Source organism: Erinaceus europaeus, chromosome 21 (genome assembly GCF_950295315.1).
Source record: "Erinaceus europaeus chromosome 21, mEriEur2.1, whole genome shotgun sequence".
Classification (NCBI taxonomy): domain Eukaryota; kingdom Metazoa; phylum Chordata; class Mammalia; order Eulipotyphla; family Erinaceidae; genus Erinaceus; species Erinaceus europaeus.
Genome location: NC_080182.1, coordinates 40,453,061 through 40,477,847, shown reverse-complemented (window position 1 = coordinate 40,477,847; position 24,787 = coordinate 40,453,061). Strand labels below are relative to the sequence as shown.

Here is a 24,787-nt window from a genome sequence, read left to right as displayed (position 1 = left end):
AACTGGAGTGGTGGGGTTGGGTAGTGGTACACCCAATTGAGTTCACACGTTACTATGCTCATGGACCCAGGTTCAAGTCCCCAGTCAGCACCTCCAGATGGTAAAGCAGGGCTGCAGGTGTCTCTCTTTCTCCCTCATCGCCCCCCCCCCCAATTCTGTCTCTAGCCAACAAATAAAAATAATAATAAAAACTAAAGTGGTCAGGGGTTGTTATGTGGAAAATTGAGAAACATTACACATGTATAAACTGCTGTATTTTGCAGTCAGCTGTAAACTGTTAATTCCCCCCAATAAAGAAATAAAGAAAAAAATATTTAAAAAAAGACTAGAGCGATCAAGGATACCTAAAGAGAATGAAAATCTCTAAAAACATCCCACTTTTTAGAAATACAGAATCTCAGTCTTGTATTCCCGTTAAACCCTGTTCCAAAGCTTCTCCTCTAAGTTCTCCAATATCAAATCTCAAAAACTCTCCTGAACATCCTTGTCTGGAGTTCAGTATGGAGCTACCCTGTCTCTCTCTGCTTAATAATCAGGTCTGACTGCATCAAAGGGCCAGGAGTTTCAGGCATTACTTCAGGAGTGAATTAGAATGATGATGCCAGGGACCGGGTGGTGGCGTACCCGGCTGAGCGCACATGTTATGGTGCACAAGGACCCAAGTTTCAGCCCCGGTCCACACCTGCAGAGGGAAAGCTTCGCGAGTGGTGAAGCAGGGCTGCAGGTGTCTCTCTTTCTCCCTCTCTATCTCCCCTGCCCTCTCGATTTCTGGCTGTCTCTATCCAATAAATAAAGATAATTTAAAAAAAATTTTAAAAAGAATGATACCAGAGGGAGTCGGGCGGTGGCGCAGTGGGTTAAGCGCAGGTGGTGCAAAGCACAAGGACCGGCATAAGGATCCCGGTTCGAGCCCCCGGCTCCCCACCTGCAGGGGAGTCGCTTCACAGGCGGCGAAGCAGGTCTGCAGGTGTCTGTCTTTCTCTCCCCCTCTCTGTCTTTCCCTCCTCTCTCCATGTCTCTCTGTCCTATCCAACAACAAGGACAAGGGCAACAAAAAGGAATAAATAAATAAATACATATTTAAAAAAGAAATGATGCCAGAACTAAAACAGACAAACAAGCCAGTGCTGCCAACGGCCCTGGGCTGGGTGAGAGCCTTTATGACACCCGCGTCACCTCTCCACAGCCAGAGCTGTCACTCCAGGAAAGGCTTCCCAAGGTTCTCCAGAATCTGAAACCCAAGATACCCCCTGGATTCCTTTCTCCCCCAACTCGGTTCTGGCTACTGGTGGTGCTGAGGGTCTGATCCTAAATCCTGTGCCCTAGACAACTCTATTTCCCCGCTCTCTTTGTGCCACCAGGGATATTGCTGGGCAGCAATGCCTACGCGACTCCACCGTTCCCAGTGGACTTTTTTTTTCCTGAAGACTGAAACCGAGAGACAGAGGGAGAGACAGAGATGTCTGCAGCACTGAGCCATCACTCAGGAAGCTTTTCCCTGTAGGCGGAGACAGGGGACTTGAACTCCAGCCCTCTGTCTGTGTGTCTGACCAGATAAACTACTACCCAACCCTGTCTTCTCTCTCTCTCTCTCTCTCTCTCTCTTTATTTTAATTAGTTTTTAAATAGACACAGACAGCAAGAATGAAAGAGACAACCGCATGTGGTGGGGCCAAGCTTGAACCTGGGTCGCACACGTTGTGAATTGAAGCAGCACACTATTCAGTGAGTTATTTCTCTACCCTACCCCCTCTTTATATTCCCATCCTCCCCCCTCCTCTCTCTCTCTCTCTCTCTCTCGCTCTCGCTCTCATTTTACTGGTAAAGGAACCAAGCAGTCAGTTCAGTCACACCACAGTGGAAAGATTTGTCAAGCTGTCTGCCTGGGAGGAATAGCAGCCCAGACAACCAGCTGACGGGCAGAATTTTCTCACTCTTCAGCCTGTTGTCTGGGCACCAAGTCAGCAGGGATGAGCAAAATAAACATGAGTGTGTTTGCCTGGTGTCAGTCATCCTCTGAGCTGATGACTCGAGAGTCCACGACCAGCCCAACCTGCGAAGCAGAACTTCCACTCCACATTCTCGGCTGGCTACGTCTGGCATCTCTGCCTACTAAGTTTTCTGATGAGGTCTGCCCTTCTCTCAGCACCCCCTGCCCAACTGGCCTTTTCCTTTCGTTGGCGTTCACTACCCTTCTTCCGGTTCTTGAGGCTACACCTGCACCTGATAACCTCAGCCCAAGGCTGAGGAATCTGATTCCTCTTTAAAAAAAAAACAAAACAAAAAAACCTTATTTATTCCCTTTTCTTGCCCTTGTTTTATTGTTGTAGTTATTATTGTTGTTGATGATGCCGTCGTTGTTAGATAGGACAGAGAGAAATGGAGAGAGGAGGGGAAGACAGAGAGGGGGAGAGAAAGACAGACACCTGCAGACCTGCTTCACCGCCTGTGAAGCGACTCCCCTGCAGGTGGGGAGCCGGGGGCTCGAACTGGGATCCTTAGACAGGTTCTTGCGCTTTGCGCCACCTGCACTTAACCCGCTGCGCTACCGCCCGACCCCCTGATTCCTCTTTGAAAGAAGCTCTTGGATTTATTCTACTGTCTTCGTTCCCACTGCCAGGGCCCCAGGTCAAGCCCTTAATAGCCAGTTAGAAGCAATTGCTTCCTCCCCTCTTAGAATACATTCCCACACCCAGCCCTGCCATTAACACCCACTGGACACATCCCTCTGCTAGAAAATGCCATTTAATAACTTTGAGCATTTCTGTCTGATAGTTTCCAAGGCAATTCCAGCCCTCATCATCTTATTTTCCCTCCCCAACAACCCGCAGGACAAGTAATTCAATGCTTAGAGGAGGGGTGTGCTTTGCCTGAGTTCACCCAGCTGGCAAAGAAGCAAGGAGCCAAAGCAAACCTACAGCTCCTCCCTGGCACTCTGAAACACCCTTGCCACCTCCTTCTTAAAGCGCAGAGACTCACTATTAGCATGTAGATCCCATGCAAGACTCTACCTGAAATTCAAGAGCCGTCAGCTCCTGTTTTCCTTGTCCAACGGCCCAGTTCTCCTCAGTGTTCCTGCGCATCCCTTTTTCTTTTTTCTCCAATCAGGCTGATCGCTTTATAAAGACCAGTGATTTCAGTGGTGTAGTGCAACAAAGTAAAAGACCCTGGGGTGGGTGGGTGGGTGGGGAGAATACAGGTCCAAGAAGGATGACAGAGGACCTAGTGGGGGTTGTACTGTTATATGGGAAACTGGGAAATGTTATGCACGTACAAACTACTGTGTTTACTGTCAAATGTAAAACATTAATTCCCTAATAAAGAAATTAAAAAATAAAATAAAATAACCAGTACTTTTTACTTAGCAGTGTATGTTGTGTGTGTGTGAAAGAGAGAGGGAGAGGGGGAGGGGGAGGGGGAGGGGAGGGGGAGGGAAGGGGGAGGGAGAGGGAGAGGGAGAGGGAGAGGGAGAGGGAGAGGGAGAGGGGAAGAAGGAGAGAGGGAGGGAGGGAAAGGGAGAGAGAGATGTCCAGGGCACCTCCCATTTCTTGCTACTGGGATGCTAGGCTTGAGCCTGGTGCCACTTATGTGCAAGGGTCCTGCGTTTCTGCTGTGCTACCTCCCCAGCTCTACTTAGCAAAAAAAATCAATTAATTAAATTAACTGTAATGGGTGCTACCATTCACTGGGCATTTAGAATGCTTCAGATACAATTCCAAACTGCTAATTAGATGATGTCATTTTATCACCAAAACACACAAGGGCCCAGAGATAGCTCAGCCTGTTAGAGTGCAGGGCTAAAGTGCCCAAAGCCACAGAGGCCATGGGTTCAATCCCACACCACCACCTGCATAGTTACTGTTCTTTCATGATTCCTTCTCTATCCCTCTCATATAAACAAGTGAATCTTAAAAAAATAATAACCACACACAATAACACCTGATGACTAGAAGACACACCTAATTTAACACATTGAAAAACAGAACTTCATGGGGCCGAGTGGTGGGGCACCTGGTTGGGCGCACATGTTATAATGCTCAAGGACCCAGGTTCAAGCCCCCGGGCCCCACCTGCAGGGGGAAAGCTTTACAAGTGGTGAATCAGGGCTGCAGGTGTCTCTCTGTCTCCCTCTTTCTCTCTACTTCCCTCTCGATTTCTGGCTGTCCCTATCCAAATAAAAAAAAAATTAAAGGGAGTCGAGCAGTAGCATAGCGGGTTAAGCACACGTGGCACAAAGCACAAGGACCGGCGTAAGGATCCTGGTTCGAGCTCCCGGCTCCCCACCTGCAGGGGATTCGCTTCATAGGCGGTGAAGGAAGCAGGTCTGCAGGTGTCTCTCTGCCTCTTTCCTCTCTATCTCCCCCTTCTCTCTCAATTTCTGTCTCTATCCAATAACAAATTTTTTTTAAAAAGGGTTCTTCTACTTGGGTCCACCTGCATATCAGAGGTCAGGCTCAAGAAAAAACTAGTATAGTTGGGAGTCGGGTGGTAGCGCAGTAGGTTAAGAGCGCCCTCCTCTCTGCATTTCTCTGTCCTATCCAACAGCAATGAAAATAACAACAATAACTACAACAATAAAACAAGGGCAACAAAAGAGAATAAATAAATAAATAAATATTTTTTTTAAAACTAGTATAGTCATGGGCTATTTGGAATATAACTAAAATATGCCTACTAGCTATCTACAAAAATGGAAGACACCCCTCCCCCAACTCTTCAACTGCACTATTCCAGCCTTTAGGTTCATGATTAGTCAACAACTTGTTTGGCTTTATATGTTAACTATCTTTTCAGCCACCAGGCTCCAGATGCTACCATGATGTCGACCAGACTTCCCTGGACAGACAAACCCACCAATGTGTGCTGGAGCTCTGCCTCCCCAGATCCCTTCCCCACTAGGGAAAGAGAGAGGCAGACTGGGAGTGTGGATCGACCTGTCAACACCCATGTTCAGCGGGGAAGCAATTACAGAAGCCAGACCTTCCACCTTCTGCAACCCACAGTGACCCTGGGTCCATGCTCCCAGAGGGATAGAGAACAGGGAAGCTGTCAGGGGAGGGGATGGGATACGGAGTTCTGGTGGTGGGAATTGTGTGGAGTTGTACCCCTCTTATCCTATAGTTTTGTCAGTGTTTCCTTTTATGAATAAAAAAAATTTTTAATTAAGTATTGCATAAGAAAGGTCCTTCTTATCTTCTCTGTCTTATACCTGTCTCCTGCTCCCCTCTTTATTTCTTTATTTCCCTTTTGTTGCCCTTGTTTACTGTAATCGTTATTGATGTCGTCGTTGTTGGATAGGACAGAGAGAAACGGAGAGAGGAGGGGAAGACAGAGAGGGGGAGAGAAAGACAGACACCTGCAGACCTGCTTCACCGCCTGTGAAGCGACTCCCCTGCAGGTGGGGAGCCGGGGTCTCCGGTCCCTGTGCTTTCTGCCATGTGCGCTTAACCAGCTGCACCACCACCCAGCTCACCTCCCCCCCACCTCCCTGGCTTATGGTGATGTGGGGAACTGAACCTGGGACTTTGGAGCCTCAGGCAAGACAGTCTTTTTGCATAATCATTATGCTGTCTACCCTCCGCACCCCCTCCTCTTTTGCCTTGTACACTTTTTTTCTTGTGTGCAGCCAAAGAGAATGCTTTAAAATGCAAATCTTATTTGATTCTACTGGAAACAGCTGGCTATCTATCAGCAGGTGAGCGAGAAAGCAAGCTGTGTCACATCCATGCCCTGGAACAAACAAGAAATCCACCTCGGACACATGCAGCACTGCAGACGGACCTGCAGGTCTTATTGAAGAAGAGTGTGACTGATAAAAATTCCCCAACACGGAAACCACGAGTGCCGTGACTTGCGGCGTGGCGCAGTGGGGAGAGGGATGCCTTGCAAGCCTGAGGCCTGTGTTCAATTTCCAAGGGCACATCAGACTGAAAGGTGCTCATGTCTCTCTCTGATACTCATAAAATAAGCCTTAAAAATAAATAAATAGGGAGTCGGGCGGTAGTGCAGCGGATTAAGCGCATGTGGCGCAAAGTGCAAGGATAGGTGTAAGGATCCCGGTTCGAGGCTCCGGCTCCCCACCTGCAGGGGAGTCGCTTCACAGGCGGTGAAGCAGGTCTGCAGGTGTCTGTCTTTCTCTCCCCCTCTCTGTCTACCCCTCCTCTGTCCATTTCTCTCTGTCGTATCCAACAACGATGACATCAATAACAACTACAACAATAAACAAGGGCAACAAAAGGGAATAAATTTTTTTTTTTAAATTTAAAAAATAATTTTAAAAATGAGGGAGTCTGGCGGTAGCACAGCGGGTTAAGCGCACGTGGCACAAAGCACAAGGACCAGAGGAAGGATCCAGATTCGAGCCCCCGCTTCCCACCTGCAGGGGAGTCGCTTTACAAGCGGTGAAGCAGGTTTGCAGGTGTCTGTCTTTCTCTCCCCCCCTCTGTCTTCCCCTCCTCTCTCCATTTCTCTCTGTCCTATCCAACAACAATATCAATGGCAGCAATAACAATAACAACAACAAGCGCAACAAAATGGGAAAAACGGCCTCCAGGAGCAGTGGATTCATGGTGTAGGCACCAAGCCCCGGTGATAACCCTGGAGGCAAAAAGAAAGAGTGAAAGAGAGACAGAGAGAGACAGAGAGAGAAAGAGAGGCAGGAAGTTAGTTACACTTGGGCAGCCTGACTTCCTCTATCTCTCCTCTCTGGTATCCCACACTCACACCCCATCACCCAGCGCCGCCACCCCATCAAGACTTAATGGCACTGTGGCTGTCAGGCACGTCACTTTTGGCCCCAAAGTATCAGCACAGCGCCCTGGTATCTTCTCCCCCGGGGACCCCAACATCGCTGGCCGGGCTTCTCCACCCCACCGAAGGACCTATCTGGACCTGTCTCCAGGAGCTCCCAGGCATTCTCATTTACTTCTGTTTCCATTTTCTGTGGCACTTAACCACTTTGCTGTTTTCTTGTCTGCTGTCTGCTTCTGCCACCAGAGCCGGCTCTGCAAGAGTCTAAAAGCACGCCTGGCACACGCCTGGACAATCTGCGAGTGACTGGGGGGAAAAAACGACAAGAACGCTGTCTCTATTTTACCACCAAGAAACCTGGGCCTTGTAGGGGCTAAGGAATCTCCCCAGCCCAGGACGAGAGCCAGGAAGGAGGACAGCAGGGCTAAAACCCTGGCCTTCACCCCTGCAGCTGGCTCAGGCCTCTCTCCCCCATCTCCGCCTGCCCCCCCACCCCCAGCCCATGGTGCCTCCTTTCTGTTTTTTTTCTTTAACATTTTTTAATTATCTTTATTTATTGGATAGAGACAGCCAGAAATCAAGAGGGAAAGGGGTGATAGAGAGGGAGACAGACAGAGAGACACCTGCAGCCCTGCTTCACCACTCGGGAAGCGTCCCCCTTGCAGGTGGGGACTGGGGGAGGCTTGAACCCGGGTCCTTGTGCATGTGATGTGTTCGCTTAGCCAGGTGCACCACCGCCCAGCCCCCGATGCCTCCTTTCTGAGCCAGCTTCACTTGAATTGCTCTCTGCCTCCAGCAAGATGAGGGGTTGGTTCCTTGTGGCTTCTGCTGTCTCCTCTGGCTGCCCACCTAGGACTGCACTGGGCACAGGCACCCAACCGATACTTATGTCACCCGGGGTGAGTCAGGTACTCTGGATCCTATGTGCAAACCCTGGGTTACGTGACTCACTCGGTTATTTCAAAGGACACTGACCTTGGCCTCTTTGGCATGCTGCCACCGGGTTTCAACACCAGCTTGTTAGAACTGAGGCTACTCCTCAGGCCGTGTCCCTGCATAGTTGGGAGCCGCAGAGAAGGCGCATGGCGGGGCACTCTGATGAATGACTACCGATTGGGCTGCCGTGGAATGACAACAAGCATCCCCCACACGGCTCAAAGCCTCCACCTAAGATCAGATGGCAGACCATGTCAAATGGATCATTAAAGATACTGTTCACACTTTCTCCCCTCCCCCCCAAGAAATGTTTTCATCTTCTAACCTAAAAAAAAAAAAAAAAAAAATCTGCATCTGGGCCTCTGTACCGACAGGAACAACTAGGAAAGGAAAAAAGAAAAAAAAAAACTACTCAAAGCCTTTCCTTTAAAACCGGCAACAAAGAAAAAATATAGCTATACGTCCTGATGGACGATTTATTATTTTTTTCTAGCTGACTGATACAAATACAGATGCTTAGGACCTTTTTCTCACTTCACAGGCTTTAACTCTCTGGTCTGAATCACAAAACCCGTGTGAGAACTTAATTCTAATGTACAGAAGAGGAAATGGTGCTCAGAGAAGTTCACAGCCATGCAGGGAGCAGCACGGCAAATTGGGTGGGCCCGGCCTTGCTCTGCCTTGAAGAAGTCCAAGCCATCAGACAAGTACTGCTTGTTATCAGATCTGCCGTGAGTTCCTGGGAAGCACTTAGCTGAGAGCACTCAGCTACAGTCAGGAGGTGCTGTCTGTCCGGCTGCAAACCACGTGACTCTGGGCAGGAGACGGAATCTCTTGGAATCTCGGTTTTTTTTGCCTGCAGGGTTATTGCTGGGGCTCAGCTCCTGGAGGCCATTTTCCCATTTTGTTGCCTTGTTGTTGTTGTTGGATAGGACAGAAAGAAATGGAGAGAGGAGGGGAAGACAAAGAGGGGGAGAGAAAGATAGATACCCGCAGACCTGCTTCACCGCCTGTGAAACGACCCTCCCCTGCAGGTGGGGAGCCGGGGGCTCGAACCAGAATCCTTACACTGGTCCTTGTGCTTTGCGCTATACACCCATCCCCCAGCCCCAATCTCCCCAATAAATAATTAGATATTTAAAAAAAAATAACATTCCGAGTAGTTAAGAACAAAGAAATGCCCTGACGGCGTTTCTGTTGTCAGAAAAAGCAAACTGATGTATTTTCTTTTTTATTTTATTTTTTTATTTATTAACTTTATTTATTGGATAGAGACAGCCAGAAATCAAGAGGAGGAGTGATAGAGAGGGAGAGAGACAGAGAGACACCTGCAGCCCTGCTTCACCACTTGGGAAGCTTTCCCCCTGCAGGTGGGGGATGTATTTTCAAAGAATGATAGGTGGGGGTGGGGTAGACAGCATAATGGTTATGCAAAGATGCTCTCTCAAGCCTGAGGCTCCAAAGTCCCAGGCTCAATCCCCCGCACCACCATAAGCCAGAGCTAAGCAGTGCTCTGGTTAATTTAAAATAAAAAGGAAGGGGGGAGTCGAGCGGTAACACAGCGGGTTAAGTGCACATGGCGCAAAGCGCAAGGACTGGTGTAAAGATCCCGGTTCGAGCCCCCGGCTCCCCACCTGCAGGGGAGTCGCTTCACAGGCGGTGAAGCAGGTCTGCAGGTGTCTGTCTTTCTCTCCCCCTCTCTGTCTTCCCCTCCTCTCTCCATTTCTCTCTGTCCTATCCAACAACGACATCAATAACAACAACAACTACAACAATAAAACAAGGGCAACAAAAGGGAATAAATGAATAAAATAAATATTAAAAAGTTTAAAATTTAAAAAAGCATGTGGTGCAAGGGCTACCAGCGTGTACAATTATATGCCAAAGATGAAAGCAAACCGAAATGCAGGCGGATTCACTTCCATTCCCACTGTAACTAGGTACATAAGGCGCACAGACAGGTGCCATCAGAGCGCAGAGCTTGGAAATCAAGGTTAAATGGGTGACTGGGCGGCGACAGGAGGAGAAGCCCCGCACACACACAGCCTTCAAGTCAGCACGTTGTGCTGAATGTGTTATGGGAAAGGCTGATTTACAAGAGAATCGCCCACATAATCCCAGTAAATAGCAAGCCTGTCTTACAGTTCATACAAATTTTCAAGGATGAACTGTTTTGCAAAAACTATAAAGCAGCTGTGGGGGTAGACAGCATAAGGGTTATGCCGAAGAGACCTCATGCCTGAGGCTCCAAAGTCTCAGGTTCAATCTGCTGCACCACCAGGAGCCAGAGCTGAGCAGTGCTCTGGATAAAAAATAAAAAATAAAAATAATCAACTTTTGGTGGTGGTGCACCTGGCTGATCGCACGTTATAATGTGCAAGGACTGGGGTTTGAGCCCCCAGCCCCCACATGCAGGGGGAAAGCTTCATGAATGATGAAGCAGGGCTGCAGGTGTCTCTCTCTCTCTCTCTCTCTCCTTCCCCCTCCCCTCTCAATTTCTGGCTGTCTCTATCCAATACATAAATAAAAGATAATTTTAAAAACTACAAAGCAGGCAGGGGGTAGAGGGTAAGGTAGATAGCATAATGGTTATGAAAGCAGACTCTCATGCCTGAAGCTCCAAAGTCCCAGGTTCAATCCCCTGCACCACCATAAGCCATGAGCAGTGCTCTGGTAAAAACAAACAAGCAGACAACCCCAAAACAAACAAACAAAAAAATCCTTGAAACTAAAAAACTACAAAGCGGGCAGGGGTGTAGATAGCTAGCATAATGGCTATGCAAACATGCTCTCATGGCTGAGGCTCTGTCAAGTCCCGGGTTCAAACCCCCCTACCACCATTAGCCAGAGCTGAGCCATGCTCTGGTAATAAATAACTAAATAGGGAGTCGGGTGGTAGTGCAGTGAGTTAAGTGCAGGTGGCGCCAAGTGCAAGAACCGACCCGTGTAAGGATCCTGGTTCGAGCCCCCGGCTCCCCACCTGCAGGGTCTTTAGGTGATATAAGCCAGGTGTAAAAGAGTCCCTACTGTAGGAGTCTGTGTATCTGGAGTTTAAGAAAGGCTAATCTCTGGTATGAAAAGTCAGAATAGGGCTGGGGAGACAACATAAAAATTATGCAAAAGCCTTTCAAGCCTGAGGCTCTGAGGTCTGAGGTCTGAGGTCCAATCCCCAGCACCACCATAAGCCAGAACTGAGCAGTGTTCTGGTAAAAGAAAAAAAAAAAAAAAAAAAGAAAGAGAGAGAGAGAGAAAGAAAGAAAGAAAGAAACAAAGAAAAGGTCTGAATAAATAGGCTGGGAGCTATCTTACCCTGCAGAGGGTGTGATCTAGCCTGGGCCCAAAATCCTAGCACCATGGGGACATCCTGGACGGCACCAGAGGAATTCTTCAGAGAGAGTGCGGTGTCTCTCTCCCTCTCTCTAGAACAGTGAAAAACTTGAGGTGGCTGAGCAAGTCGTGGTCTGTATACACAGTGGAATACTACTCAGGTGGAATACTACTCAGCTATTAAAAATGGTAACTTCTCCGTTTTCAGCTCATCTTGGATGGACCTTGAAAAATTCATGTTGAGTGAAATAAGTCAGAAACAGAAGGATGAATATGGGATGATCTCACTCTCAGGCAGAAGTTGAAAAACAAGATCAGAAGAGAAAACACAAGTAGAACCTGAACTGGAGTTGGCGTATCACACCAAAGTAAAAGATTCTGGGGTGGGGAGAAGAGTACAGGTCCAAAAAAGATGACAGAGGACCTAGTGGGGTTCTGTGGAAAACTGAGAAATCTTACACACGTACAAACTATTATAGTTACTGTCGACTATAAAACATTAATCCCCCAATAAGGGGGGGGGAACAAATAACAAAAAACTTGACCTTGGCGGTATTATCTTTTTTTTTAATTGTTTTATCACCTTTATTTTTTATCGTGTAGAGACAGCCAGAAATTGAGAGTGAAGGGGTGATAGAGAGGGAGAGAGACAGAGAGACACCGGCAGCCCTACTTCACCCCCTGTAAAGCTTTCCCCTTGCAGGTGGGGATCAGGGGCTCGAACCTGGGTCCTTGTGCACTGTAACATGTGCGCTCAACCAGGTGCGCCACCACCCGGCCCCGGTGGTATTATCATTCCTGCACAAGACCCTGGCACTTCATCAAAATGCAGTCTGAATGGGGAGGAGCACACAGGGACTCAGCGGGGCTAGAAATACCAGACAGTCCTACTGTCTAGGTTGCAGCCCTGTGAATGCATGCATATCAAACATTCATTGAGAGATATATGCTTAGGATTCAAATGACTGTCTTCACAATTCAATTTACAAGCATTAAAACATGACTTTCCAGGAGTCAGACGGTAGCGCAGTGCATTAAGCGCACGTGGTGCCAAGCGCAAGGACTGGCGTAAAGATCCCGGTTCGAGCCCCCGGATCCCCACCTGCAGGGGAGTCGCTTCACAGGCGGTGAAGCAGGTCTGCAGGTGTCTGTCTTTCTCTCCCCCTCTCTGTCTTCCCCTCCTCTCTCCATTTCTCTCTGTCCTATCCAACAATAATAACATCAATGACAACAATGATAACTACAACAATAAAACAAGGGCAACAACAAAAGGGAATAAATAGTTATTTTAAAAAATAAAACATGACTTTCCTCTGTTTTGTGCTGAGCTGCTACTCTGCATTTTGTCTTCTGGAGAGCCCCTTGGGGATTTCTTTGAACACCCAGGACAGTTGATTCCCTCGTTCTAGCATACCTGGCACGTAGAGAAGGCATCGCTTTCGCCATCCTTAAATACATAGTTCTCCTGGGTCAGCATCCTGTCAGCTTTGACACAGTCAAGGTCATGCATCTGTCTGCCCAGTAATAAAGAACACTCAACTCTGCTTGTTTTATGCCCTACAGAGCTCCAGCGACCTCTCCACAGAAGTACAATAAGCGTTAAGTGAGAGCATTAGGATGTCTGAAACAGCCATCATCTGGGCAAAGTGTCTGAAGAAGGAGCATTCATTCTCTGACCGACCGTCATCAGAAAGCTTCGGAAGGGGATGTGAAAACGGAGTGCTGGAGAGAGACGATGTGGGTCAGCTCTAGCCTGGGCAACCACGCCAGCTTGAGGAAGTTACTCAACCTTCGTGGGTCTCGGTTCCCTGCTAGTAAAACAACCTTCTTTCCTTCCTCTTCCCAGGTAGAAGAAGAAAATGACAGGAAGCTTTCTAGCGCTTAAACAAAACGCAAATTGCTAATGCCCAAGGAAAGTTTATTTAAAAAAATAATAATAAAAGAAAACAATCATCATGCTAGGGCCAGATGGAGGCATACCTGGTGGAGTGCATACATTATCATGAGCAAAGACGTGAGCTTAAGCTCCTGGTCACTCACTACCTGCAAGGGACGGGGGTTAACATGTAAGTGGAACAGTGCTGCAAATGTCTGCCTGTCTGTCTGTCTGTCTGTCTCTCACCCCTACCAAAGAAAAAGGGGGGGGGGAGGCTGCAGGGATGCAGGGAGCAGGAGAGTCATGCAGGTAGTATGGCACCTCAGTGATGACCTTGGTAGCAGAAAATGAATTAAAATAAAACATGAGCTTGTGGTCCGGAAGGTGGCGCAATGGATAAAGCATGAGACTCTCAAGCATGAGGTCCTGAGTTCAATCCCCGGCAGCACACGTACCAGAGTGATGTCTGGTTCTTTCTCTCTCCTCCTATCTTTCTCAAGAATAAATAAATTAAATATTTAAAAAAATAAAATAAAACATGAGCTGACAAAATAGCTTGTCTTTGCCATATGGCCCGTCCCTACTTCACTGAAAGAAGCTTCAGTGCTGTGGTGTCTCTCTCTCTTTGTCTATTTCTTTCTTTCTTTTTTTTCAGTTTTTAATTTTTTTAATTTTTATATCTATTTATTTACTTTCCCTTTTGTTGCCCTTGTTTTTATTGTTGTTGTAGTTCTTGTTGTTGTGGTTATTGATGTCGTAGTTGTTTGGTAGGACAGAGAGAAATGGAGAGAGGAGGGGAAGACAGAGAGGGGGAGAGAAAGACAGACACCTGCAGACCCGCTTCACCGCCTGTGAAGCGACTCCCCTGCAGGTGGGGAGCCGGGGGCTCGAACCGGGATCCTTACGCCAGTCCTTGCAGCTTTGTGCCAAGTGCACTTAACCCGCTGCGCTACCGCCAGACTCCCCTGTCTATTTCTACCTGCGGGGGTGGGGGATGGTGGTGGAGGGTGGTCCGGCGCAATGAAGCCCCAGTGATGACCAAAAGATAAATACAAATTAAAAATACAACGAGCTGTGGAATGACCATGTTCCAAGAACTCTCATATACACAAAACCCTTTTAATTTCACCACAAGTTCAGCAGATGGCATGTTGGCTTCCCTTTCACCAGTGAGCAAACTGGGCCACTCTGGGGGTTGCCCCATAGGCGCCCTGTCTGGAGGGAGCCAAAAGCAGGACTCGACTCGGCTTTTAAAACAAACTAGTAGGAAGCCACTGACACGATGGCTGTGCGCAGAAAGACAGACGGAAAGACAGACTCAGCTCTGGGGATCCACTGAGCATCCAGACTTTTCATCTGAGCAGCCGCTGTACTTCTTATGCCAAAGTACCACACAGGAAACTAAGTATTTCACCCTCAACACCAGAGACCAGAGACCCTTCCCGGGTGCGTATAGAAGAGAGCCTGTCAGACTGGGAGTATGGACCGACCAGTCAACGCCCATGTTCAGCGGGGAAGCAATTACAGAAGCCAGACCTTCCACCTTCTGCAACCCTCAATGACCCTGGGTCCATGCTCCCAGAGGGATAGAGAATGGGAAAGCTATCGGGGGAGGGGGTGGGATATGGAGATTGGGCGGTGGGAATTGTGTGGGGTTGTACTCCTCCTACCCTATGGTTTTGTTAATTAATCCTTTCTTAAATAAAAAAAAATAAATAAAAGGCCCATTGTATTTAGGCGGGTACCATAACTTTCTATTTATTAATCATGCTATGTAAGGTGGCCCCTCCACTGTGGGAAGCACCAATCTTTCTCTATATTTTAGGGGGAATACTAAAGGGAGTGGTGTAGAAAAAAAAAAAAAAAAAAGAAGAGAGCCTGTCAGTGTGGCCAGGTAGCTAGCTGGCTTTAAATCTGTTGAGTAGATTAAAGACTAAACCAAACAAAACATCACTGGAGCCACCGCACAAAATGCTACTTAGCGTACGCTTCTGAAACAAAGCAGTCCTCGGCAGATGTTATTCTGTGGTGCCCTATAAACTCTGTTCTTGGTTACATAAAAAATTGCAATCTGAAGCCTTTACAGGCTTGAATTTCCATCCTCCCTGAAAGTCTATGAGGAAACAGAATCATATTTGGGCCTCTTTCTCAAGCATTCTAAATTGCGGTAGCCCAATAAAACATTCTTCCCGTGAGCGCTTGGCTGTATGGCACAAGCTTTTAGAGGGTCACCACACATGGGTAACTACAGGTTACACATCTCTGCGGCTAAAGGCCGATGAGTCTTTTTGTTGTTGTTTTTTTTTAAGGAATTTATATATTTTTTAATTTTTTTATTATTGTATAGAGACAGAGAGAAATTGAGAGAGGAAAGGGAGATAGGAAGAGAGACAGAGAGACACCTGCAGCCCTGCTTCACCACTTGTGAAGCTTTCCCCCTGCAGGTGGGGACCGGGGGCTTGAACCTGGGTCCTTGTGCACTGTGATGTGTGCGCTTAACCAGGTGCACCACTGCCTGGCCCCTAAAGCTGGTGATTCTTTCTTGAACTTTTTTATCTACCTGTTCCTCCATAACAAGACTATCTGAAGACTCTCCAAACAGATATTCTCAATTTGGTTACCTTTCACATCAGCGATCAAATCAATACAAAATGCTCCTTTCACGGGAGGGAGAAACTGTGAGGGAGAGGAGAGGATTCTAAAGCGGGCGGCAGTGAAGACCACAGCTGCATTTACTCCGAAGCGTCTGAACATGAGCCTGATGACTGATTAATTACGCCACAATAAAGCTGTTGAAAAATATGCTTGTGACCCGCGCAGCAAGGTTTTATTTTGTTTCCGATTTCAAGCCTGACTCCAAATCGACAGCATGACAAGTTGTTGTTTTCTCTCTCTCTCTCTCTCTCTCTGTTTCTTTTTCTGGTACTGCAAATGCAGTTTTGAGGGGGCAACATGGCTTTCTTCTGAAAGGGAAAATCTCTCAACTTTGGCATTACTGTCACTTGGGGCCAAAAAAATTCTCTGCTGTGAAGGGCAGGCCGTCTGTGGATGAGGATGTTTAGCAAGTCTCTGGCCTCTGGTCTGGATGCCCGCCAGCAGTTTCCCTCCCTCCCCCCACATCGCCTGCTCCACCCTCTACCCCACCCCCCACACACCCTGTTATAATGACCAACATGTCTTCAGACATTGCCAAATCTCCCCTGAGGACTAAAGAGTTCTTGGGTGAGGGCCACAGCTGACAGTGGAAAAAGGCCTTCCCCCCCCCACCCCCCAGTGCCTGGCAGAGACACATAAAGGCACTTGGGGGCTCTCCCCCAGCTGTAAGGCTTCTTCTAAATCCCGCCCCTTCCCCCCACTGCCAGCTTAGTCAGCAAACCCAGGAAGGACACTTTGGCCTGGGATGGCATGTCTGCTTCTACCCCTCCTTAGTCCCTAGGGCTACTGACTTCTAGAACAGAAGCCAGTGTTTCTTGAAATTAAAATGAACTTTTTTTGTTTTTAAAAATGTTTCTTTGCTAGGGCAGAGAGAGATTTAGAGGAAGGGGAAACAGGCAGAAAGAATGACACCTGCCACACTGCTTTACTGCTTGTGAAGCTTCCCCACTACAGGAGGGACCTAGGGGTTTGAACCCAGGTCTTTGTGCGTGATAATGGGTGCATTCAACCAGGTGCACCACTGCTCAGTCCCGGAATCAGACTACTTTTATAGTCCTGTGTCTGTGTAACTTTCTAAAGACAACACTCAGTCCAGAATCAAAGCAAATGGGTTCTTCCTCCATGGCCACCGACCCTACATGGGGGAAAACACCAGACACATCAGCTGATCTGAAATCCGCCCAGCACTTGCAAGTTCCTGGAACCTGGGAGGATCTCAAACTATTAAGGTCAAGGCTGGATTCACGGTTACCATTTCACAGAAGTTACCGAGGCTAGGAAAATGAACAGAAGTGGCAGAGTTGAGGGTCCCCAAGTGCCATATTCTTTCTTGACTTCCTTTTTTTTTTAAATTTCCCCTTTTGTTGTCCTTGTTTTTCATTGTTGTTGTGGTTATTGTTGTTATTGATGTCATCATTGTTGGATACTACAGAGAGAGGAGAATGGAGAGGGGAGGGGAAGACCGAGAGGGGGAGAGAAAGACAGACACCTGCAGACCTGCTTCACCGCCTGGGAAGCGACTCCCCTGCAGGTGGGGAGCCAGGGGCTCGAACCGGGGTCCTTACACTTCGCGCCACGTGCACGTGCACTTAACCTACTACCCCAACTCCAGTCTTTCTTGACTTTCATGGTGAGGTCTCTTCTGAGCAGCTGAAGACTCACTCTGGGCCACATACCCCCCGAGGATGTCTCTGAATAGGAGCCCATTTTAAATCTTCACTGTTGTGCCTTGAGAGGGTGTCTACTGTTCTAATTTAGAGGCAAGGAAATGCGGGACAAGGCAAAAAAAAAAAAAAAAATCCTGGTCCAGGTCCACTCAGCAAGTCATGCTAACATTTGAACTCAGTGGTATACTGCACCAAAATAAAAGACTCTGGGATGGATGGGGGAGAGTGCAGGTCCTGGAAAAGGATGACAGAGGATCTGGGGGGGGGGGGGTGTTGTACTGTTATGTGAAAACTGAGGAATGTTCTGCATGTACAAACTACTGTATTTACTGTTGACTGTAAAACATTAACCCCCCAATAAAGAAATAAATTTTTAAAAAAAATGAGCTCAGGTTAATCTCAACTCCTAACCATGTTTTCTTGACTTTGTTACCTATGGTCTTCCTCAAATATAAATGGCCTAACTTATTAGGCATGGTCAGTGGTTTTGGGTTTTAAGTTAGTAGCTAAATTGCATTTTAATTCCAGATGTGAAGTTGTGCTATTCATGCATTTTCTAGGGGGTTATTTCTTAATTTCTTTCAGATCTATTTATTTACTTATTAACATAAGAGTAAGAGAGAGAAGCTGGTCTGATGGTAGCGGGTTATCAGAAGAACTATTAATGTTAGTGTCATTACAGTTGGTGAATGCACCCCCACCCGCTGAAACTTAAAAATAAATAAATAGAGGGCTGGGCAGTAGAGCAGCTGGTTAAGCGCACATGGCGCAAAGCACAAGAACCACTGTAAGGATCCCGGTTCGAGCCCCCGGCTCCCCACCTGCAGGGGAGTCGCTCCACAGGCGGTGAAGCAGGTCTGCAGGTGTCTGTCTTTCTCTCCTCCCCTCTGTCTTCCCCTCCTCTCTCCATTTCTCTCTGTCCTATCCAACAATGACGACAGCAATAACAAAAAGGCAACAAAAATGGCCTGCAGGAGCAGTGGATTATTAGTGCAGGCACCGATCGCCCCAGCAATAACCCTGACGGTAAAATAATAATAATTAAAATTAAGCAGTAAGAGAGAACACCAAAACATCACTCTGGTGTATGGGGGACTAGGGAAGAAACTCAGAGCCTCATGGCTTTGGAGTCCAAAGCTACAGCCACTGTGCTACCTAGGACACTTGGGGACCTTCTTTTTATTTTTTTTTTATAATCTTTATTTATTAGATAGAGACAGCCAGAAATGGAGAGGGAAGGGGGTGATAGAGAGGGAGAGAGACAGAGAGACGGGGGCCGGGTGGTAGCACAGGGTTGTTTAAGCACACATAGTGCCAAGCTCAAGGACCGGCATAAGGATCCTGCAGGGGAGTCGCTTCACAGGCGGTGAAGCAGGTCTGCAGGTGTCTGTCTTTCTCTCCCCCTCTCTGTCTTCCCCTCCTCTCTCCATTTCTCTCTGTCCTATCCAACAACGACGACAGCAATAACAATAACAAGGCCAACAAAAGGGAAAAAATAGTCTCCAGGAGCAGTGGATTATTATTGCAGGCACCAAGCCCCAGCAATAACCCTGGAGGCAAAAAAGGAAGAAGGAAAAAAAAGGGGGGGGAGGGACAGAGACAGAGAGACACCTGCAACTCTGCTGCACCACTCACAAAGCTTCCCCCTGCGGGTGGGGTCCTGGGGCTCGAACCCGGGTCCTTGCACACTGCAACATGTGCATTCAACCAGCTGAGCCACCACCCGGCCCCTCATGGAGTTTCTTTCATAGGGGTGGGGGGACCCAGAAGGCCAGGAGATGTGTCTGCAGGCAGAGAGCACACGTAAAGCCCCGAGAGTGACGCCTGGCACCCACCACACAAGATGAGATGGCATTCTTGTCTTTCCCCTCAAAAACAAATATATTTGGAGCCTCACCTCTGCAGAGCCCTACCCCACTAGGGAAAGGCAGAAACAGGTTGGGTGTACGGACTGACCTGCCATGTCTATTAAAAAGAAAAGCAATGACAGAAGTCAGAACTCCCACCTTCTGCACCCCAAAAAGAATTCTGGTCCATACTCCTAGAGGGATAAACAAATGGGAAGTTTCCAGTGGAGGGGATGGGACACAGAACTTTGGTGGTGGGAACTGTGCCCCTATTACGATGCCAGTACAGTCTTGTTAATATTATATCACTAATAAAAATTAAACATGTAAAATAAATAAATATATTTTAAGTGTTTATTAATGAGGAGGCGGAGAGGGGCATTACTCCTGCACACGTACTTCATGCCTGAGAATCCAGCATTTTATTCACTGTGCTAACTCCTGGGCCCAGAAAATAAATATTTTTAGTGCCCCGTACCACCATATGCCAGAGCTGAATAGTGCTCTGGTCAGTGTCTCTCTCCCTTTCTGTTTTTCTCTCATTAAAATAAAATATAAATATTTAAAAGCAAAAAAATATATGGCAGAGGAGGACCTAGTGGGGGTTGAACAGAAATGTGGAAAACAGAAATGTACAAACTACTGCATTTTACTGTTGACTATAAACCATTAATTCCCCAGTAAAGAAATTACACACACACATACACACACACACACACACACACACACACACACACACACACACGGCAAGATAACTCACCCAGGAGCTTGTTGCTTTACTTGGTTTGAGCCTGAACCGCCACAATACTGGCAGAAGCTTCAGTGCTATGGTTGGGCCATCTCTCTATCTATCTAATTTATCTGTCTAGAAAAAAGTTCTCCAGAGCAATGAAGCTAAAAAAAAAAAGGGGGGGGGGGAACTACATGAATTTCATAAAAACTCAATCCTGTAAATATGAATGAGATGTCTAGAAATCAGTCCCTATGTGAAAAAAGTTCTCTATCCAACTGTCAAGTAAAAAGGCTAACATTTCACTTGTGCTATTTCAGCAGCTAATTATTTCCTTTATTTTTTTTCCTTTTCTAGTTCATTCAGTCATTTCATAAGCATACCACTTAAAACGTATCTAGCCATAAGCACTCATTAAATGATCCAACAGTTAAAACCCACTGATAAAAGCACCACAAAGAAAAAGCATGAAGGAAGGTTCAGATCTTTCCTGATGGGAAGGCCAGTTAAAGGGAAGGTGAGGTGTGTATGGAAAGCTGGAAGTTCCTTTGAGTTGTCTGCTGAGGTGAGTGGTGTGTGTGCCAGGCCGGGGTGGAAGGGACCCCCTGCCCGCAAGGCCCACAGAGAGCAGCGGCCAGGAGGGCCCAGCAGGAAGGCCCTTGTGGACTCTAATATAGAGAACTGAGGGCGTCTTAAGTGGGCACATGCTAAGATCAGATCCACACTTTTCATAGTCACCCTGGCTGTGTCACATAACCTTTACCAGAACACAGTTCAGAGAACTCTCCCCCCATCCTGCAAAACAAGTTTCTTTCTTTGTTGTTGTTGTTGTTGTTGTTTTCTCCAAGTCTCCTGTCCAGGATGTGCTCCTCCCTATGAACTTGTCCCCTTCTTTTTCTCTTTGCTTTAGAAGCATCAACTGTTTTCTTCCCAGTCAAGTGGCTCTTCTCCTTCTGGGTCGCTTCTCATTCCCTAACCCATTCTCCAACTAGTCCTGAGAACCAGTTTCTGGCCAAAGGTCAAGCAATTGGTCCTTTGGGCCTTTGAGCATAGAGACAAGGGAAGGAAGAACCACAGATTGATTCTGCTCTCTCCTGCCTCCTCACACTACATCAAAAACAATTTAAAAATAAAAAATTAGGGGGAGTCGAGCGGTAGCGCAGCGGGTTAAGCGCATGTGGCCCAAAGCTCAAGGACCAGCACAAGGATCCTGGTTCAAACCCCCGGCTCCCCACCTGCAGGGGAGTCGCTTCACTGGTGGTGAAGCAGGTCTGCAGGTGTCTGTCTTTCTCTCCCCCTCTCTGTCTTCCCCTCCTCTCTCCATTTCTCTCTGTCCTATCCAACAATGAAGGAAATCAACAATAACAATAATGGCTACAACAACAAGGGCAACAAAAAGGGGGAAAATGGCCTCCAGCAGTGGACTCATGCTGCAGGCACTGAGTCCCAGCAATAACCCTGGAGGCAAAAAAAAAAAATCACAAAATAAAAATTAAAGGGCTCCAACAACAACGATATCAATAATAATTACAACAATAAAACAATAATGACAACAAAAGGGAATAAATATTTTTAAAAATTTTTTAAAATTAAAGGGCAGTGGTAGATAGCATAATGGTTATGCAAACACACTTTCATGCCTGAGGCTCCAAAGTCCCAGGTTCAATCCCCTGCACCACGATAAGCCAGAGCTGGGCAGGGCTCCGGTAAAAAAAAATAATAATAAAACAATAAAAATTAAAAAAGCAAATTTGAGATAATGTCCCTTTTCCCAAGGTTAAGATTCCCCAGTTGTGGGGTGAGCACACAACACAATGGTTATGCAAAAAAAGACTTCCAAGCCCCAGACATCTAGAGGGAGGGCTAGGGAGACAGTTAAATGGTTAGGCGAAAGACTCTCTCTCAAGCATGAGGCTCCCAAGTTCCAAGTTCAACCCCCAGCACCGGCCAAAGGCCTGTTGAGCTGAGCTGAGCTGCTCTGGTAAAAGAAAAAGACAAGACTCTGGATTCCCCAGAGCCCTCTGGCCACACCTCTGCCCAACCTGGTGGCTTCAGCCAATCCGGCTCAAGCTCCTGTTGGCGCAGCTCCAAGCTTTCATAACTACTTTCAGTTTCTTCAAGAAGCTTCACTTGGCCCCACCCAGGAGTCCTTTAGCACCCACTGACACTTGTTCCAGGAAGCCATTCCTACCCTACCCAAGCTCCTGCCCTGTAGTTCACTGCTTTGAGTTCTAAAACTACTGCAAGAAAGTGACTTTTACCTATTTATTTTTTTTACACTTTTTGTTAATTAGGTCACACTGCCCACCTCCGTGATGAGCACACACTTGCCTGGTCAGTAGCTGCAAAAGGGCAGACTGTAGGTGTCACAGCCCCAGCAAGTAGCTGATGGTTTTAAACAGGACTCTATAAACGTCAGGACAGTTTTCAGATATTAAGGCAAAACCAGACAGTAATCAGGGAGAGACGATGCCTTGTGATATCAGCCCGAGAAGGAACCAGCAGGGAAGCACTGGTCGGTGAGCTCAGTATGGCTGCAAAGCACCAGGCTGCAGGGGTGACAGGCCTGTTGTCGGTTCCCTGCACCTCCCCCCCACACACACACACACAGCACTCCTGATCTCGCAGCAAGACCTTCCTTCACATCCACGCTTAGCTCTTCGCCTTAAATGCAAACAATGTTTGTTTGCGTTTGTGCTTCAGAAAAAGCAACTGGGCTGTCATTAGCTTTTCCACATTTCCACCTTCTTTGACTGAATTCAAAAAGAGACCAACAGCCGATTGTCCCGATGGGAACTGGAGTCTCGCTACTTGGGCGAGTCTTTATGTCAACAGTCAAGTCAGAAATGCAGAATCCCTGCCAGCCTGGAAGGCAGCTTCACGGTTATGCAAACTTGTGTGCCTGAGGCTCCAAGGTCCCAGATTCTACCCCCTGCACTAAGTTCACCCAGAGCCGAGCAGCGCTCAGATGAAGTAAAGGAGAGAGAAGGGAGCGCAGAACCGCAGTACCTACCACCCCACCTCTACAGACTGGGAATCAGCATTGCAGCCAGGCGCCTATTAACTGTGACAAGTGCCCCCCCCCGCCCACAAATACTTGTTGAACCCCCTCCCCCGCGGGGTACATAAAAGGCGTTGAATAAATAGTATATATCATCTGCACGGGGGCAGGAGGACGGGCTAATAAAGCATGCCATCGCTGCTGAGAAACTCCTCGCAGTCTGAAAACTGCACCAGGAGGGAGGAGAGCGGGTCCGGCGGGACGCATCACCTCGGCCCGAGACGCACGAGCGGCCGCGGCTGGAGGTGGGGCGCGGGGCCCGGCCTGGGTGCGGCGGGCTGCGGGCGGGAGGACGAGCGCGTCCCCGCAGAGCCGCAGGCCCAGCGCCCAGGCCGAGTCCCCGCCCCGCTCAGCTGTCGCCCTGTCAAAACAAAGCGGCCGCCGACCGCGCGGGGCGACCGCCGCCCGGCCCCGGGTCCCCGGCCCCCGGCCCCCGGCCCGCCGCGTGCGCCCTCCGCCGGGTGCGGGAGCCCAGGCCTGCGCTCCACCTGCCCGGGCGCGGGGAGTCGGCGCCGGTCGGTCCCAGAGCCCCTTGGAAGAGGACGCGTCCAGAGACCAACCCCGCCTCCCTTCAAACCATAATGATGATGATAATAACAATAACAACAACAACAACAACACTGTCCCCGGTCCTCCGGCGCCTGCCACACCTTGAGCGCCGCCCCACGCCAGGAGGGAGCCTTGGGCGAGCTACCACTGCGCGACCGAGCCCGGGACGCCCGGGAGCCGGCGGGCAGGGCAACTCCTCCCGGGGCCGGGGCCAGGGGAGCCGGGGACGGGGAGCGGGGGAGCCGGGGACCGGGGAACCGGGGACGGGGGAACCGGGGACGGGGGTCGGGGGACCGGGGACGGGGAGCGGGGGAGCCGGAAACGGGGAGCAAGGGGACCGGGGACGGAGACGGGGACCGGGGGACCAGGGACGGGGGAACCGGGGAAGCCGGGAACCGGGGACGGGGAGCGGGGACCCGGGGACGGGGAGCGGGGGGACCGGGGGCGGAGACGGGGAGCGGGGGAACCGGGGACTGGAGACGGGGAGCGGGGGAACCGGGGACTGGAGACGGGGAGCAGGGGGACCGAGGACGGGACCGGGGAAGCGGGGACGCGGACCCGGGGGCTCGTCCCGCCGACCCCTCCTCCCGCCCAGCCCCACCGGCACTTCCGCGGCGCGGCGGCCGCCCGGGCGGGGACGGGGGCGGGGAGGGAGGCGCGGCGGTCCCGCGGGCCGGGCCCGAGCCCCCCGGGGCCCGCGAGCGGCGGTACCTTGCAGGCGGAGTACACGCCGAGTTTCTCCAGCTTCTTGGCCCGCGGCGCGGAGCGCAGCTGCGCCTTCTTCACGGCGATCCGGGCCGAGCCGCCGCCTCCCGGCCCCTCCGCCGTGCCCGCCGCCGCCACCGCCGTTGCCGGCCCGCAGGCGCCCGAGCTCCCGGCGGCCGCGCACGGGGAGCCCTGGGGGGGCGCGGCCGGGGGCGCGGGGGGTGGCGGGGGCAGCGCCCCGACCCCGACCGCGGCCCCGACCCCCGCCCCGCCGCCGCCCGGCGCGACCCCGCCGGCCTCGGACATGCCGCCCCGGAGCTCCGCAGGACGCGCCGCCGCCGCCGGGGTCTCCGCTCGGCCTCTGCTCGCCGGCCGGGAGCGCGAGACCCTCCCCGCGGCCTCCCGCCCTGCGCCCACCCCCCTCCCCGCCCCGCCCCCGCCGCCGCCCGCCCGCCCGCGCGCCCGGCTCGCTCCGGCCCGGCCCGCGCTGCTGGCGGCGGCTCCCGGGAGGGAGGGACTAGCGGCCCCGCTCTGCGCCCCGGGGCCCTGCGCCGCGCCCGGCCGCCGACATGCTGCTCGGGGCGCGGGCCGGGCGGCAGCGGGTGGGACGCCCCGGGGCCCGGGCGGGGGGTGGCGGCGGGGGAGGCCGGGGACGCGGCGCGGGGCGGGGGCACAGGCACCTGC

The 24,787-nt window shown here is 49.9% G+C and overlaps 1 protein-coding gene across 1 annotated transcript in view; it reads right to left on the bottom strand.

Annotated features, from left to right (window-relative positions):
- The window catches only part of KAT2B (lysine acetyltransferase 2B), a 138,061-nt gene extending 113,637 nt beyond the window's left edge, over positions 1-24,424 (bottom strand). Inside the window, exon 1 of the mRNA XM_060180874.1 lies at positions 24,110-24,424. Coding sequence (XP_060036857.1) covers positions 24,110-24,409 — 300 coding nt within the window. The 5' untranslated portion in view covers positions 24,410-24,424. The remainder of the gene's footprint in view (positions 1-24,109) is intronic.
- Between the last annotated feature and the right edge of the window lie 363 nt (positions 24,425-24,787).